The sequence below is a fragment of the Lipophrys pholis genome (assembly GCF_963383615.2).
Source record: "Lipophrys pholis genome assembly, chromosome: 20".
NCBI classification, from domain to species: Eukaryota; Metazoa; Chordata; class Actinopteri; order Blenniiformes; family Blenniidae; genus Lipophrys; species Lipophrys pholis.
The window spans coordinates 10,828,315-10,846,641 of NC_137648.1; the positions used below are offsets into that span (position 1 = coordinate 10,828,315).

The 18,327-nt window shown below is 41.0% G+C and overlaps 2 protein-coding genes across 5 annotated transcripts in view; both read left to right on the plus strand.

Annotated features, from left to right (window-relative positions):
- oxsr1b (oxidative stress responsive kinase 1b) overlaps positions 1-4,039 on the plus strand; it is a 37,751-nt gene extending 33,712 nt beyond the window's left edge. For all 4 annotated transcript variants that reach the window (XM_080489136.1, XM_080489134.1, XM_080489137.1 and 1 more), the window contains 6 exons: positions 162-326; positions 984-1,039; positions 1,177-1,229; positions 1,621-1,689; positions 2,476-2,540; positions 2,807-4,039. In XM_080489136.1, the coding sequence (XP_080345262.1) occupies positions 162-326; positions 984-1,039; positions 1,177-1,229; positions 1,621-1,689; positions 2,476-2,540; positions 2,807-2,896 (498 nt within the window). In that variant the 3' untranslated portion in view covers positions 2,897-4,039. The remainder of the gene's footprint in view (positions 1-161; positions 327-983; positions 1,040-1,176; positions 1,230-1,620; positions 1,690-2,475; positions 2,541-2,806) is intronic.
- A 3,346-nt stretch (positions 4,040-7,385) lies between these two features.
- On the plus strand, positions 7,386-18,281 carry LOC308125880 (solute carrier family 22 member 13-like; the record flags this gene model as incomplete). The annotated part of the gene is made up of 10 exons (XM_080489920.1): positions 7,386-7,760; positions 7,904-8,007; positions 8,090-8,244; positions 8,621-8,792; positions 8,891-9,011; positions 9,084-9,178; positions 9,263-9,477; positions 9,720-9,828; positions 17,809-18,003; positions 18,081-18,281. 10 exons carry the CDS (start codon positions 7,386-7,388, stop codon positions 18,154-18,156), a joined length of 1,617 nt encoding a protein of 538 aa, XP_080346046.1. The 3' UTR covers positions 18,157-18,281.
- Positions 18,282-18,327: the final 46 nt, after the last annotated feature.

The following is an 18,327-nucleotide window of genomic DNA, read 5'->3' on the forward strand; positions in this document are numbered from 1 at the left end:
TAGGTTCATTAGTGGTGTTTTTTTATTTTTTTGCTTTTCCAGATGTTGTAGCTACATATAGTTTAAAAATAAAAAAAATCCAATCTTATATTCAGATCAGTATATAAACATAATTGTTAAATTGGAGAAATGAACCAACATTCACTGTCGTTCACCTCCAGGTTTTCCAGACTCCTGAACCTTTAGGCAGCCAACTCCAGCCAACAGCTGCTGGTCAGGCTGAACTACCTCAGGCCACAGGCCAACTTCTCCTGCAGCCCACACCGGTCAACACTCAATCCACTGCCCAGGCTGCGTCTCCTGCTTCTGCCGCTGCTCCTGCTCAGGTCAGTCTGCACAGCTCGGCCGTCTCCTCGACCATGTTTTCCGCATTCAGCTCGCAGGGAGCTGCAGTCCGTCTCAGCTGGCACCTTGTACACCGAACACCAATTTCAAGTTACCCACCCTCGCAAGCCCAGCCTGGACTCAAACCGGGGACCTTTGCTATGAGTACTAACTAAAACCCAGCCAACACAGTTTCCAAACATTTTGCCTCAAAGTTGGAAACACCGCGGTAACATCTTGTCACCGGTTGTGACGCCAACAGCTCCAGAAAATGCTTCACGTTGAAAAGCAACAAATAAACTGAGTGAAGTTTTAAATTAACAGAAGATGAAGATTGATTAGTTCTTTATTTATATCAGTCTTTTTTGAGAGACAATAATCCTTTCTTTCGCAATTTGTGTAATAAACCTTTTCAGCCATCTGTGTATTTAAAACACATCAAAGCTTTATTATCTCAACAATGATCACATGACTCGACACATTTGAAACGGAGCAGTAGATTAAAAAAAATAAATAAATTGCATTTTCAAATGCAGCTACTTTATAATCTCCATTTGGATGAAATCACTTTTGGCATTTCCGAGATTTTCATTTTTAATAGCGTCAGTCACCAAATTAAACTTGCAGTCAAATGAATCATTTGATGTGTGTTTGTCCAGACTGCAGCTGCCTCGTGCGACGTGCAGGCTCCCATAAGCTTGGTATTAAGGTTAAGGTAAGGTCATTTCTCCTCTTTCATCTTTGGCAATATCATTCAAATTGAGTCACAATGTTCATTTTCGTAGCTCAGCGCGGTACACTTTGCTCTCTCTACCTGCTGGTTGACCTCGTGTTACTGTTTGATCCCCTCAGGAATTTAAAGAAGGAGCTCAATGATATCCGCTTTGAATTCATGCCAGGCAGAGGTCAGTGCAACTCTTTTTCTCTCTTTTTCAGTCAGATGTTGGAACAGCTCCTCTGATTTGGGATGAAAAATTGGTTAATATAGTCCGTCCGTCCCCCCCCCCCCCCCCCCCCCCCCCCCCCCCCCCCCCCATCCTCTGCACACTATATTTGTTTTGCCACACGTCCCATTGTAGATAAAACTGTATGAGAACCTGAAACTATCAAGCACATGGGAGCTTATATGCTTGAAGTAATCAATTAGCCAGAACAAGAACTGGCAGCGAAAAAGGAAAAAGGGCTGAAACACCTTAGACTTATTTTTGAAAACTTCCTTGAAGAGATTTATTGAGGCAGTTTGACATGCGTCTGCAGTTTGTGTGACTCATGTTGTGATTTTTCTTTTTTCTCCAGACACAGCAGATGGTGTGTCCCAGGAGCTGGTTTCTGCAGGCCTTGTGGATGGGAGGGACCTAGTAATAGGTCAGTGATTAAAAATAACAAAACAAAAAAAAACAATTAAATGAAAACTCGGAACAATCCTCGCTCATAATATTTACTTCAGCATTAAAGATTAGCTTGTGTGTTTTGTTTGTTTTCCTCCGACACATAAATGACCTGAAACTGTAACGACCATAAAAAGGCGCCGTGGAACATTTGAAACCGTGACTCTTTCTGAGACGAACATGTTAGGATAGTTTCAGGAGTAAAGAATTCACCGTATAGGGAGTCTCGGAGGTAAAAGTAAACTGAAGTTGATGAAGGTTGCGGCACAAACGAACATCCAAATGGTTGAACTTATACTGACTCTCAGAAAGCGAGGATTAAAAGAACGCTTTAACCGGTGAAGAAATGCAGTTTCTTCATTGTTGAGAGTGATTGAACTCGCTGAAGTAACCTCACAATACAAACCCAAACGTTTCGAATTTGACATTTGAATACAAAAACCTGTGAGATATTATTAATGTGAGTATACAGATTTTTGAAAATCAAAGTGGGAGTTGGAAAGACAATTTCTCGACTTGGCAAAGGGTTTCGGGTCACTTAGTGTGACTGCAGACTTTGCTGATTTTGGTTTCGCTTACATGTGCTGATTTCCAACCACAGGACCTGAACATCTGCTCCTCGGGTTACACACAGATTAATGACACAAGTCACAACACAAGCGGTCGCATTTCATTTTACAAGTTGAAGATAGAAATCTGTTATTGTTATATTTTCACTAAACATCTTTTGTTGGTTTTTTTTTGGTTTTTTTTTACTTTTCAGTTGCTGCAAATTTGCAGAAAATAGTTGATGAACCTCAGGCCAATAAAAATGTCACTTTTAAACTGGTGAGTTTTTACTTCTTTAATCAGCTCTTACGAATGTTGTTGTTGTTTTTTTTAGTAGTAGTACTTAAAAAGACAAACAAACTGTATTAAAACTATAATAAATATTATATTATAAAGAAATGGTCTGTCTTGGATATGATCACTGTGAACACAGTGAAAAACACAATGCTTTTATATGTAAATTTATCATATATTTATGTAATTTTCACTGCTTTACTGAGTTTCTCTCACTGTTTTTTTTTTTTTTTTTTTTTCCCCCCCGACAGGCTTCGGGAATCGAGGGATCTGAAATACCAGATGACGTCAAGTTGATGGGCTTTGCTCAGCTCAGCATTAATTCTGAGCTGAGCATGTGATTAAGCATGTTCTACCTGGGACTGTCTCTTGCCTAAAAAAATGTGAAAACTGAAAAAAAAAAAAAAAATAGTTTAATGCATTTTTTTTTTTTTTCTTTCCATGGCTGTAAAGAAACCACTACTGCCAAAGAAAACAGTACCATTTTGTCACCCATAGGATTATACAATGCCGCCTTGTTGACGCGGGGCGGTCAGCTGAAGTATCGGAACGAACAGTATGAGAATGATGGGGGGGGGGGGGGGGGGGGGGGGGGGGAGTTTACAGTGTTTATGTAGAAGGCTGCAAGTATCTACAGCAAACTGTTTTCATTTTCTTTCCATTCTGGGCTCCTTCATTCTGTTTTCTTTCTCTCTAATATATGATGCATTTGCACAATCTGAACTAACTCCCTTGAATAAGTGTAATAATGCCTTATATTCTTCAGAACTACTGAATGCACGTTTTGGGGGAACATCCCCCGGTTACCATTTGGAGCATCGTGTTGTCTGAGGTGCACAAATGTGGTTTTGAAGCTGATGTCAAGACTTTTGACTTCATCTTGACGGGCCTGGAAGCAACTCAAAGTCACAATTTAGTGCAAAATATGAGCAAATGCCAAAGTAGTAGTGTGAGGTTAGTTTTACTGAGTCTCGCCGACTCCTTGATAATAAAAGTTTGATAGCTTTCCCCCAAAAACATGAGCACTGCGGTTTATATCAACTATTGACACAATGGATTAGGCTATAACATATCAGAGACGTGAGTTCAACAGATATTAATTGTTTGTACAAGATATTCAAAATATGTCATGGGGCAGTCGTGTAGCTCTGAATTTCAAAGGTCACCATTTGGGAAATTCCCACTTTAGAGTTGAAATTGTTCGTGGTCAAGTCCGCCCCTTCTTAATCCGCAGGAAAAATAGACGACTTGTACAAAAAACAAACGCGGATTAAATGAAGCGTGTGAGGCCAACATGACGCGCACGCGTCACCGTTACACACTTTACATTACTTTACATTTAGTTACATTGGTTGTTGCGTGGATAAATTTATGCCACTTTTCACTTTAACTGAGTTGTTGTGTCTCCAACTTCTTAGTCATTGATAAATTCAATTGTAGTTTTTCCTGTTGAAAAAACAAAACATAAATAAAAACTTGCCATTCCTTTTAATGAGATTATAAATGAGTTTGAGGAGTAGAATGTGTTCACACCAGCTGAAACCACATGCGCTGTATGAGCAGACGTGTCTGTTGGTATTAGTGAATCCCTATTTGAAATCGCTTTCAAATGTTCTTTAAGGAAAAAGAAAAGACTTAAGTGCATATTGGTTCATGTGGATGAAACGTAAGTACTTGATTTAACCTCTAGTATGTAAATAATGACACTTGGCTTTGGTTTGTTTTTATACTGGGTGTTTCACTTTTGGCCTTTTTTGTTGTTGTTGTTGTTGTTGTTTTCCTGACACGATTGTGAGTTTGCCTCGCTGTGTGACGCGAGACGACGACACTGCAGACTTTAGCTTTGAACAACCTCGTTTCACCAACACTTGCTGTTGGACTTGCTCATTTACTTTCTTCTTTCTTTCTTTCTTTCTTTTTTTTTAATGATCCAGTCTTCAGCTTTTCTCTAACTTTGCCTTTGAAATGTTCAGATATATTTTACTTTGGAGCCACAGCTCCTCCCATCCACTGATTAATCCTGAGAAATCGCGCCCCCCCCCCACCACCACCACCACCACCACCAAATAACGAACAGGAAATTAAAGTGGAGGCTGTTTACACCAGATAATTGTTTTTTTTTACCCACATCTGAAGGTGTACAGCTGCTTTATCAGATGTTTTAACGGCTCAAAATAGGATGTTTCAGCCTTGATTGTAAACATTTTGAAAGATCAGAAATGTCCTTTGGGTACAGATGAGAGAAGGCCGCCATCTACGCGAGTTTTTGCATCCTTTTTAGTTGCATTTGAAGTTTCTGTGCGACGACACGGTTTGATGACGAATGTGCGTCTCTAATGTGTAGATCTGAAATGCCAGCAAGGTTTTACTCTTTAATTTGGTGATGCGCTAATATCGTAACCCTCCAAACGCCATATTGAATGAAATTAAATGCATTGTTTGCTTGCAGATTAAATGTTAAGAGTAAATCTTTGTATTTTGACTATAAAAATGTTCAACTTAACACTCGCCTTAAATCGAAAATGACCAAGTGTTTAGGTTTTTTTGTCTTTATTTTGTTGACATGTCATGGTTTTGATTCAGATTTTCAGTGTCTTTGAAATGTAGATCTTGTTGAATGAAATAAAGATATACAGGTGTGTTGACCCTGTCTTCTCCTGGAAGGGGAGCGACAAAACGATCGGCTCCGAAGTTTCCGAGCTGCAGTATTTGGTGCCATTCTCCTGCTGCGGATGGCAGACCAGCACAGGGTGTGTGTGTGTGTGTGTGTGTGTGTGTGTGCGTGTGCGTGTGTGTCTGAACTTTTCGTCCAGCTTGTTGGAAGGTTTCACTTCTTTGTTTCCACTCCTCTATCAGCAGTCTCTTCGTTCCTGCTTCAACTCGGTCCAAACCCAACTGTAGTAACTGAACCAACACGCCCGTTCTGGAAATAACGACTCAAAGTTGTAATATATCTGAATTTTCCACCTCTTTTTTTTCTTCTTTTTTTTCCCCCCCATTCTCATCTGCTCTGTTTTTGGATTTCGAAGCATGTTTCTGTCTTTTATTTTTAATCAATAAAAAAAAAATTGCATATCGGCCTCCTCTTATGTTTGATAGTCACCTGTCATTTTGGTTAGTTTTATTCAATAACCTTTTAAGTGGGTGGGTTGAAATCAGTTTATTTCTCAGTCTTTTTCGTCCACCATGACTTTTACTTCTCTTCTAAATGATCAGGGCTGCTCCGGCGTGTTGCGGGAAGTGAAGATGTCATCACCCAAAGCTCTGGCTTGTTAAAACCACGTTTAGATGGGAACAAGTTGTTCTCATCTAAATGTCCCGTTTATTATGCAGACCTCTAATGTGGATATTTTCACCACTTTGGTCATCAACACTTCCCACAATCCTTGAAATGGCAACATTTTACACTCTCCTCGTTCTCCACAGGGAGCGATTCAGAGTCCAGGGATCAAACTGCCAACCTTTGCAAAAAACAATCCGCTCTAGAACCCAAGCGACACCAAGTCTTATCTTAAACTGAAGTTATCAAAAGTTTATATCTGAGCCAAACTTTCTTTACAACAGGATATTCACTGGATCTTTTAATGATTGATACTTTTTTCCTGGGTATTGACTACAATGACACCGTTTCCGGAACTGTGCAAGTTGATTGAGAAGTTGCTTTGCGTTACTTTAATTTGCCTTTGTCACAGTCGCTTGTGATGCAGTGTGTAGCTGTTACACATTAGTAGAGATGTTGGCACTGTGTGTCAGTCAGACGGCTGGTTCAGCTATAGCTACATTACTTACTTAGAGGAAGCTGCTGCACAATGGGGATGTCGACAGGTGTTATGACACAATAGTAGGAAGTAATGACTGTTCATACGTCACAGGTGTTGATGATCATGTTTCTTACAGTGAGGACCGTCAGGAGGATTGAATAGGTTCCATCCCGTAAACAGGAGCTTGCTAAACAGACTGGAGTTCATGGAGACATCAGCTCTGCCTGCTCATGTCTCTACTTTATGTTTTTGTCATGTATTTATTTATTTATTGGTTTGTATTTTGTATTTTACCAACTTTTCGTAAAAAGAAATATTCACCCGATTTGCATGAAATCCACAGGGGTGAGTTGTCATCATCTAAGGACCAATCGATGAGATTTTGGGCCAGCTGTTTCCGAATAAATCCTAAAAAACTGAGAAGAAATGTCCCATCTAAAGTGGATGGGAGCAGCACCTCATGGAGGAGGTCAAAGGGGATCAGCAGCTGTTGCCATGGAGACGCTCCCTGCTCAGTGTTTCACACAGTGAAGTTGCTGCCTGACCTACCTAGTTAGCATCAATATGAGCTGACGGCCAACATGCGAGCGATGGTATCTCGGTTCCGACGTTGGCGATGGTTGTGCTCTACCGAGTGTAGATCTAGTTGGAACTATTTTGTTTCGTAACTTAGTTATTAAATGATTCCTGACAAAAGTGCTATTTTCACAGTTTGCATGTTATTTCACCACGTCTTGGTCAACACCTTTGGAAGAAAGTTGCACAAAACATCCATCTTCGTTCATTTAGAGAAAGCGTGGGGTTGTGCTGACTTTTATTACAACATGTTGCAAATTTGTTTTCATGTAATTTATTCCAGATGATATTCCAAAACAATGCAAACCTTTGATTCCTTGACAGATGACAACAGGCAGTATACTCCGGTTGTCTGTCAGCAACTGGGCAGGCTATGATCACATGATGGTTGTCAGCTTAAATATTAACTTGGAGGACAAGAGTCGAGCTGACTTGTGCTTAAAATGAATTCTTTCTCTCTTGCGTGTTACACAGTTGCCTTCCTCGAGCAAAGATGAGCAGTTTCGGGCAGATCCTGAAGGAGATCGGGTCGTTTGGTTTATTTCAGAAACGTTTGGTGGCCATATTGTTCATCCCCAGCATATTTGTAGCGTTTGATGTGATTGGCCAGGTGTTTACCAGCCTCAGCTTCCCACATCACTGCGACACAGACTGGATCCTGAAGCTTGGATCCAACCTGACAGAGGAGAGGAAGAAAAACCTGACCATCCCAGTGAAGGAGGATGGGGAGTTTGAAAGCTGTCAAATGTTCACTCCTGTGGATCTGGATTTGGAAGTCATTGAGCTGTATGGGCTTAACGCCACAACAGGGTGTATCGATGGATCCAAGTTTGACAAACCCGAATGTGCTTCCAGCCTCGTGACGGACGTGAGAGACTCTCATTTCTTTTAACTTGCTGACTTAAGTGCAAAAGTTTTCTTTTGCAGCGCGTGTGTTTGTCAATGACATGAAGGGAGGAAACATTTCAACCTCAGTTTGACGTTTTCTTTGCTGGTTTCTCCTGTCGTCAGTTTGACCTGGTGTGTGAGAAGAGCAGCCTGATTCAAGTGTCACAGTCCATCTACATGGTCGGTCTCCTGGTGGGAGCCCTGCTGATGGGGCAGTTGGCTGACAGGTTCGAACGGCTTTCCTAAACCTACTTAGGAATGTGAGATTATGGATGTGGATATAATATTTCCTCTTTTGTTTCTCTGCAGATTTGGCCGGCGCTTTGTGGTCCTGCTGTCTATATTGATGCTGCTCCTGTGTGGCGTGGGTTCTGCTTTCTCTCCCAACATCTATGTTTATATAGTTATCAAAAGTATCGGTGGCATCTCTATCTCAGGCATCATTGGTAATAGTTTTGTGATAGGTATGTATAACTGCTGAATTTAATGCCCTCTGTCTGTGTCCTTGTCGTTGTTGCTGTTATTTTGTCATTTCGTCTTGATCAGTAATCATCTGCTCTGATTTATTCTTCTCTTCATGAAATAAGGTGTAGGTTGCTTACTAAATAACATGAGTGAGTGCCACTCACGGCTCATTGTGAGCTGCAATGGACTTTAAAAAATGTCTAATCCAAACCTCAGCAGTTTCTTGCACAATATTATGGTTCGGGTGTGGCATCAATTGCAGAAGTAAACTTGGCACAAAAGCTAAGGGACTTTGTCGCACCTCAGTCATGAGTTTTAATACACATGTATAGCGCAACGTGTAATGTTTTGTTTTTCTGATTTGTTGATTTGAAGGAGGAGAATGGAGTGACTCTTCCATGTTTGCGTACTGCACCATTATCTGCCACTCTTCTTTCCCTCTTGGACTCATGATCTTGGCTGGATTGGCCTACGTGATCCCCAACTGGAGGATCCTGCAGATGGTTCTCTTCAGCCCTCTCCTCATTGTACTGGGAGTCTTCTACTGGTCAGCACATGCCGCTTATTGGGTCTTGTTGATATGTGCTCGTTCCTCACAGAAAACATGAATCAAATTATTATCGTTTGTGAACGTGTGTCACGAAGGAACCTTCCAGAGTCGGCTCGCTGGCTCATCACCCAGGGCAGGAAGGACGAGGCCATAACGTTGATCCGGAAAGCAGCTAAAATAAATGGGAGAGACGTCCCAGAGGACCTTTTGGACAAGGTGAGGATCACCAAACACACATCAACCGACAATAAATTTGTGACCAAAACAAATCCTGCCTGAATTATTTAGCTGGAGATTGAAGGCACCACGAAAGGTGGAAGCATGCTGGACATCTTCAGGACGTCATACCTGAGAAAACGTGCTCTCCTCATGAGCTGCGTCTGGTGAGTTTCAAATGTCAGCCGCGATACTGCCACGTCTCAACAATCGTCTTTGTAGAGCTCCAGAAATCTTCTCTCACTTTCTAGGTTTGGGACCAGTCTGATGTACTATGGACTGAGCCTGAACGTGGGAACTTTTGGTCTGGATATTTACCTTACGCAGGTAATCTTTGGATTAGTTGAGTTACCTGCACGTCTGGGATCTTTACCTTGCCTCCAGTACTTTGGGAGAAGAGTATGTCAAGCAGGGGTGCTTTTGCTTGGAGGTGTTTGTTGTCTGGTGATCCTTGCCATTCCACAAGGTAATTTCTCATTTGTTTGTTTGGTAATTATCAATCAGATTTTTAAAGAAAAGAATGAATCACGAAATGATGCGGAATGATAAAACCGAAGCCTCGTAGAGATTGACACTCTGAATGAATCACATGTGACACTGTTTGAATTGACCTTTTTGATTCTCTAAAAAGCGTCTTTTCTAAAAAAAAAAAAAATGTGCGACTTCTTTCACGTTTTTCACAGGAATGTGTTTTTCTTTGTTTGTCAGATCTTCCGATTGTGGTAACAGTCATGGCTGTACTGGGAAAATTTGCTGCCACGAGCAGTTTCAGCATTGTCTATGTTTACAGTGCAGAATTATATCCCACCATTATAAGGTAAGACGGGCAATGTTTCTCGCTCTCTCTCTTTTTTTATACATCAATAAAAAAATGTCTGGATTGTTTCATATGAGATGCCATCGGACGGTTGACGAGTCTGTTGTCTGCAGGCAGAACGGTGTTGGTCTGAACGCCATGTTTGCTCGTGTGGCTGGAATAATCAGTCCCCTGATCGGGCTCCTGGACGTCTACCATCACGCCATTCCCATGATAATATATGGTACCGTCCCAGTAGTTGTTGGTGGTCTGTCGTTACTACTGCCTGAAACTCGCGATGCTGAACTTCAGGAATATGCAGAAACAACGTGAGTTTTTGATCCGTCTGATAACAATACATAAAGCCAAAGGAGTTGTACGTAACTGTGGGTTTAATTTTGTATTTTCAGGCAAGCCAAGGATGACACTGCTGGCAACGGATCAATTACGATGGAATACGGACAATTGAAGAGCACAAAGATGTAATACATTTGGTCAATTTGTTAACTTTAAATTGATCAAGTAATTATTGTATTTATAGAATAGTATATTACGGAAACTAGTGCGGCAAATGGTCAAAACGCTACAATCAGTCATATTGGCACATAAACTTGCACACCTCAGACAACAGCTGCAATGTGGGGCTAGGGTTAAGATTAAACCCCGAAGCAGAAGAAAACCATTCAAACTCCACACAGAAAGACCACAGCTCTTCAAACCCAGAGTCCACTTAGTTTGTTGTATGTCTGAAGGTAAATTAAGCAGCTCTCCCATGTTCTTTTCTTTTTAAAATCCACTGTTTAAATGATCTGTATAAAGTTGCATTCTCTTTTAAAATTGGGATTGTGTATTGTGTATAAAGTCATTATGCTGTATATAGCAATGTCCCGGAGCCCTTTTGTATTTATTAACAACTGTTTCTTTAGAGAAATAGTTTTCTTTTTTTTCCCCAGCTCTTCTGTTGTGCTGCTCTGCCCTCATGTGGTTAACTGATGTTTTTTAAGACACTTCTCTCAGCTGTAGTTTCTCTTCATGTTTCCAACGGGTGTTCTGCTTTAAACATGCTTTTTTTTTGTTGCTTTTTTAAAATTTAATACATTTTTAATCTGACTGCACTGAAGGTAAATGTGTGACAAACGCCTGTTTCTCTCATAAAAAACGGATTTTTTTTTTCACAAGCAATGTTTTGGTGTCCATCAACACATCACCACGAAGACACAATCTCGCTTTACAAATACACACTTTTATGTATAGTTTAGGACACAGGTGCTTCCCCTAGCCTCATTAATATACTATAGTTTTAACTTCTGAAATTGTAATTTGGAGGAAATATTGACGCGTGAATTAGGTGCCCTAGGTCTTCAGCAGCAGTGCCGGCTGTGTCACCGGGAAGTTAACAGAGGAAATGTCATCAACTGAGTTATCAAAGTGAACAAAACTCATGTGTACAAATGATCTCTTAAGTGACTCAACCAGGGAATTATAAACTGGTCATTCCGACTATCTGCAAGTGTTGGCATAGACTTTTTAGATCTTTCAGATCTTTTTCTGGCATGTAAATAATACGCAAATAATCATACATAAAATGCAAGTTATCAAAACAAAAACAATACAATCTAAAAAGGTATTTCATACTCCAACCTTCTACATTGTTTGCATGTCATTGTAAACTTATATGATAATCAAATAACAATTAAACAATTGGCTGAAAGACTTTTTGTTTCTGTGATTATAACGCCTAAAGTTTGCATTTTCCTCAAACTACATATTGTGAGGAACAACTCTCAATATAGTTTAATATTGTTGAATTATTCACTCTCATCAGTGGATTACTGAAGCAGAAAAAGATGTGCCTCATTTCGTGAGTTGTCATGGATGAGTAGCGTTTGATGTGGTTATACTGGTTCACTAAGAGAGTTCAGTTTGTCATGGATGGTAGGATAGTTTGATATTATTTTTTTTTGGCAAAAGCCAAATACTTCAGGACAAGTTTACCCATTTGATCATTAACTGTGAACAAATGAACGGGAAATGCTTCAAAAGCCACGATTCCACCGCACAATAAGTGCATCGATGGAACGGAGTGGTACAGAGCAATATGGCAAAGCGTAACAAGACTGGACCTTATGAATCCTCTGTTGTTGTTGTTGTTTACATCCGCCACTTTGCACTAGTTGTTTAGTTGACCTTTTTTTTTTTTGCAGCCACAGAGCTCTGCAGCTGCAACTTCTGTATCGGTTCAGAGAGAGTGAATGCTGGCCGGCCCGGCGAAAGGCCCCGTTTACACGACAACGTTTCACGTTTTCACACCTAATCCGTTAAAAAAAACACTGCAGCAGCGGACACACAGGCAACGATGTAGTTACTATGCCCGGCCACGGGAGGGCGCTGTTGGTCGATTGTGTAATGAAACCACACAGACATTTGTGCAGAGAACAATACGCTATAAACGTGAAGAAAATGGAGAGAACCCGACATCCGTATGGACTGATGACGCATCGGACGCTATCAGGGGTGAGTCTCAACTATAAAACTACCGATATGGATGATAAAACTAGAATACTACTCACTAGTAATACCACTAAGGTCCAACATGTTTGTTTACAACTGGATTATCAGAAGGAAGGGGAGGGAGAGGGAGAGATGTACGCATGCGCAGTAAGAGTGCTCATATCCTCCGGTGTCGGTACCAGGGAACAGTGACCATGAAAGAATCTTTCCACCTTGGGAGCCGGAAAAAAAAACTTCAATGATACAGTGGATCCGCACACTGGTGCCGTGGAAACGGACCCCCCCAAAAGTGAAGAAAGTTTTGCGGATACACTCGTATTCGTTGTCGTGTGAACGGGGCGCAGGCCTGCAAAGTGTATAAAACTACTGATTTAACAGTTATTATTTTACAGCCTGATATCATATTGATAAAAAGGAGTCTGAATGGTCACGTTCATGTAAACTATTGTTTTATTTAAGTAATTAGAACAGACACAGAATTGCAGAGATTTTCCAATGAAGCGTTTACTACCTTGGTCTTTCCGGTTACTTTTGTTATCTTGCTATGAATCAAATTGATTTAAACTTTGGACAGATACCGATGGAGATCGAGGAGGTGCTGAGTAGCTTTATTAAATATTCCAGATATTATTTGAGGTTTTCATGAGATCTGTTCACAGGTTTGAGCTCTTGGATCTGATGGGATAAAGTTTAAGGAACCAAAAGAAGCCTCAAATTGAAATAAAAATTTAATTTTCAAGGTGAAGTGGTGAAAATTGTCTCGATAACATCTCTTTAGATATCACAATATATTGTGTAATATAGTCACACAACTCTCTCTTACAGACATTACGTAATCATGCCTTTTGTAGTCATTCCATTGACTTGCATATATTTTCTTCTCACTCATTGTAAATACACATATCATGTTTCGAACTACTTTCCTAACTTTAAAATGTATCCTTATCAACTAAAAAAACGTGTTTTCCTCTTATGGTCTTGTGATTTTCTGCCACTACTTAAAGCTACTGCATTAATTATGTGTTAATTTTGAGGTTTTATTATTTACATGAAGAGGCTCTCGGTCTCCGGATGAAAATCCCTGTGAAGTGACCGCATTAAGACACCATTATATAAGATACGTTTTTCCTTATCACCGGCTCAATAAAGGCTTTCAAAGCAGCTCCATGAAGCTATAGGTCATTTTAGTTCATGGTTTCTTTATTCTATTTGTGAAATGTAGAACTGTGTGTTGATGAAGCTGCTTTATAAGGAGGTTATTCATTGCCATTTGGCATCAACGTTTTTCTTTTTTTGTTTTGTTTTGCAGTTCGTCTTTTAATCCCAGGCACTCCTGGTGAGTGGTTTGATACCCAACATGCTGCATCTGAAGTTGGCTTTAAGCCCAAAAAAAAACCCGAGGCTCCAGTCCGTTATCGGAGCTCTTTTATATGCTCTATTGTGTTTGGTGCCACTGTCATGGTGAAGATAAAAATGGTGGGGAAGCCTATTGTCCTTTTGTAGATTTATGAGCTCAAGCACTGTGATTGCCAGTTTAAACATTTACAGGAGAAACAAGTGCACTCTTGATATATAACATCCCCTCAACCCTCATGTTTATCTCTTATAGCGTATAGCCTGAGTTAGTCCAGAAACCAAAATGAGCAACTTTGTGCAGATCCTGCAGGAGATCGGAGAGTTTGGTCCATTTCAGAAATGGGTCGTGGCCGCCGTGTTCATCCCGAACATTTTTACTGCATTTGATATGATCGGCCAGGTGTTCACAGGTTTGACCTTCCCACATCGCTGCAACACAGACTGGATCCTGGAGCGCGGAACCAACCTGACAGAGGAGAGGCAGAAAAACCTGACTATCCCGGTCAACCAGGATGGAACCTTCGAGAGCTGTAACATGTTCACCCCTGTGGATCTGGATTTGGAAACCATTGAAAATTATGGGATAAACACCACAACAGGATGTATCGATGGATCAATGTTTGAGGCACCTGAAGGCGCCTCCAGCTTTGTGACAGATGTAAGAGACACTTGTTTTGAGGTTTTTTCTACAAATATATCATTATTTAAAGGGGACATATCATGCTAAATCCACTTTTTTAGCCCTTAAATGCATTTTGTTGTATATTTAGAGTGTTTAGAAGTACAGAAAAGTTCAAAGTAGTCTCTTCAGGTGCTCCGTTGATATCTTTATATTCTGTTTTGGTCATATTTTGCGATCGGTTTCGATTTTTCTATTCTCTATTACGTTTTTTGAACAATGACGTCACAGTATTCTCAGCGGAACTGCCAAATTAGGACATCGACATTTCGAGCAATCCGCCATTTTTGTTTCTCGCTGCGATTTTGTAGTCCAACCGAAGTTACGAGAGGATAAGTCGAAATGTTCGGTTGTTGGATGTAGTAACCCACAAGCTTCGTTACACCGTCTCCCAGCATCAGAACCTTTTCGAAGTGCCTGGTTGAGTTTTATTTTTCACAGAAATGTACCCACATCTGTGGGTAAGGTCATTTTTGTGTGCGCGAAGCACTTTAAGGACGACTGCTTCAGCAACCTCTGCCAGTATAAAGAAGGATTTGCCGAAAGACTTGGTCTGATTGAGCGGTCAGTTCCTTCTATCTATGGAGACGACGAACAGAGCACTTCGGTAAGCTGTATATAACGCTAAAAAGTGTGATGATAAGACGTCCCTGTCATTGTTTTGTTAGCATTAGCAGTTGCACCGTCTTCATATGTTAGCGCTGTGTGCTCGTTTTAGATTATAATGTAACTTCTGTGTTAAATAGTCGTTGTAATACAGGCAGTATTGTAGTAGTGGGCATGGATGGAGAAGTTAGTGTAAATATAGTAACACACCATTGCGTTACATCCATATGAAGACGTTGTTCTTCAGGTGCATCATCGTCATTTTCATCTGGCTCCGCCGGGTCCGACTCTGGCTCCAACATGTATGGCTGGATGGACAAATCTTCCGTTGTTGACATTTTGTAAATAATGTGTGAATATAAAGTTTCTGCGCCGCTAGATAATTGTATCTGTTCTATCAAACTACAAAGATGGCCGAACAGGGTGACGTTGAACCGAGTGTCACCTCTGCAACCTGGAGAGGAGGCGGGGTATGAAGTGTCTCATTTGCATTTGAAGAGACCGCCCCAAAACGAGTTGCTCTCAGAAGCGCATCAGAAAAGGGGTTGAAAAGGGGCCTGTGGAGCTCTAATAATGAGGAATTTAGACCCAAGCATTGCAGTTTCGCGTTGTATAGACCACAACTGTATGATTTATATGTAAAAAGGAAGGATTTAAAAGCATGATATGTCTCCTTTAAGGCCTTACTGCATCGTAGTGAGTCAGCGTGATGTTCTTTTACTGAGTTCAAGGCAGCCTCCATCTCCTTCTTAGTGATTCCCACTTTATGAAACCATCAGGAATCAGCTGAGAAGAACTGACTTTGACTAGAAGTTTTATTTGTGCTTGGCTCTGCGCCTCCTTCCTGGCGTCAGTTTGATCTGGTGTGTGACAGGAGCAGTCTGCCCGAAGTGTCCCAGTCCATCTACATGCTCGGGCTCGTTGTTGGAGCCTTCGTGATGGGGCAGTTGGCAGACAGGTACAGATCACTGTATAGAGAGGAGTTTATCACCAGTGTCAACCAGAAATGTGAAGTGCAAAAAAAAAAAAAAAAGAGTAAGCGAGACAGAAAAGAATGAGAAATCCTAAAGGGTTCGCAGCTGGAATCGAAGAAATGAATCCAGAAAACATTCCCTGCTCATGAATCAATCAATCAATGAAAGCATTAATCTGTGATCTTTTGTCTCTCCGCAGGTTTGGCCGACGCTTTGTGATCCTGCTTTCAGTTCTTCTGCTCTTCTTGTTTGGTGTGGGTGTTGCTTTCTCACCCAACTTCTATGTTTATATAGTGCTCAAGTTTTTAGGTGGCTTCTCAAGTGCAGGCATCAAGTTTAACGCATTTATCATCGGTAGGTATAATGTTCCCATTGCATCTTCTTTCTTTGGCGCATGACAGCCATGTAGTAGACAGGAAATGAAATGAATCTGACGGGGGAAAATGCACAAGTGCAGAGAGTTGCTCCTAGAATAAAATGAATGTCAGGGATGGGTGATGCTTCGTCTTCAGTCCTGCGGTCCATCTCAGCTGCATCCCTAATGTGCTGGAGTGATAAGAAGTCGCAGCAGTGCAGCACTACTATTTCACAATACCAAATAGACACACCAAGCAGACCAGACAACCTTTTTGTCTTTCTGATTTGAAGGGGGAGAATGGACGGATTCTTCCAGGTTTGCTTTTTGCGCCACTATATGCAACTCTGCTTTCCCTCTTGGGCTGATGCTGCTGTCTGGCTTCGCCTATCTGATCCGCAACTGGAGGATCCTGCAGATGACGCTCTTCAGCCCTCTGGTTCTCGTCCTGGGGATCTTCTACTGGTCAGGAGTCACTCTTCCACAACAACAAGGATCGTTTTCAGTATCATTGCAACGGGAAATGCTAAATGCCTTCAACACCTTTGTGATTCTGGGTTTATCGGTCAACAAGGCTCCTTCCGGAGTCGGCTCGTTGGCTCCTTACGCAGGGCAAGAAGGAGGAGGCTGTGAAGTTGATCCGGAGGGCAGCTAAAGTCAACGGGAGAGACGTCCCAGAGAACTTGGTAGACCGGGTGAGCAGCATTAAACACACGGAATCAAAACTTTTCTATAATTTTAACAAGTGACTTCAAAATGATTCAGCTGGAGGTCGGGGGTGCAAGAAAAAGTGGAAGTATGTTGGACATCTTGAGGACGCCATATCTGAGAAAACGTGCTCTGATACTGAACTATATTTGGTGAGTATTCATCTCCACAACAACTTGCCACACGACCGTGTTCAGCAAAACCAGCAGAACCTGAAGCCTTCTCTTTCCCTTTATAAGGTTTGCAACAAGTCTGATGTACTTCGGTCTGAGCCTGAACGTTGAAGGTTTTGGTTTGAATATTTACGTCACGCAGTGTGTCTTTGGATTAGTTGAATTTCCCGCCCGTTTGGGAAGCGTGCCTCTCCTTCAGTACTTCGGGAGGAGAATTTGTCACATTGCAGTGTTGCTTGTTGGAGGTGTTTCTTGTCTGGGGATCCTTCTAGTGCCAAAAGGTAAATTCACAGTTTGGCAATGCATTTCTGAGGTGATTGTAACTTTCGACAATAAGTAAACGAGCTTTTAGGAAATTTCAAATTTGAAAAGCCTTGACTATTTCTTCGGGTTTCACTCAAAAATGTATTTTTCTTTCTGTAACAGATCTTCCGGAAGTGGTAACCACCATAGCTGTAGTGGGAAAATTTGCTTCAAGTTTCTGTTCTTCAACACTTAATGTTTACAGTGCGGAGTTATATCCCACCATTATAAGGTAACAAAAGTAATACCTGATTTTATATAACATACCAGCATCAGATGGCATGTTGTTTTTTTTTTTATCTCCTTTTAAAATGATTCATTCTGGTCTTCCTCTAGGCAGAATGGTTTAGGTCTGAACGCCATGTTTGCCAGCCTGGCGGGCATCATGGCCCCGCTGATCAGGCTCCTAAACGTCTACCATTACACCATTCCCATGCTGGTTTATGGCATCATCCCCGTTATTGCTGGAGGACTGTGCTTTTTCCTGCCTGAAACCCTCAATGCTGAACTTCAGGATCACGCTGAGCCAAAGTGAGTTATTCAAGTTTCAGCTGAGGAAGAAATTATGGGAATTTTATATTTCACTGTGTTTCTACTTTTAATTTCAGCCAACCGGAACGCGAAGCTGCTGATCGATCATCTTTTTCTATGAAGGACAAATTAGGAAAAAACACAAGACTGTAACTTACAATGTCAAAGTCCTCTTGGCAGTTATCATTGTATTTAGTGAAACATTATGGTGTGAATTTGTTATTATTATAATTTGTTTGTTGACTAGGATAAAGTTTTTATTGGTTTTTTTTTATAACTGTTATATGTTCTGTAATAACCAATCTCTATGAACAATCCGTATAT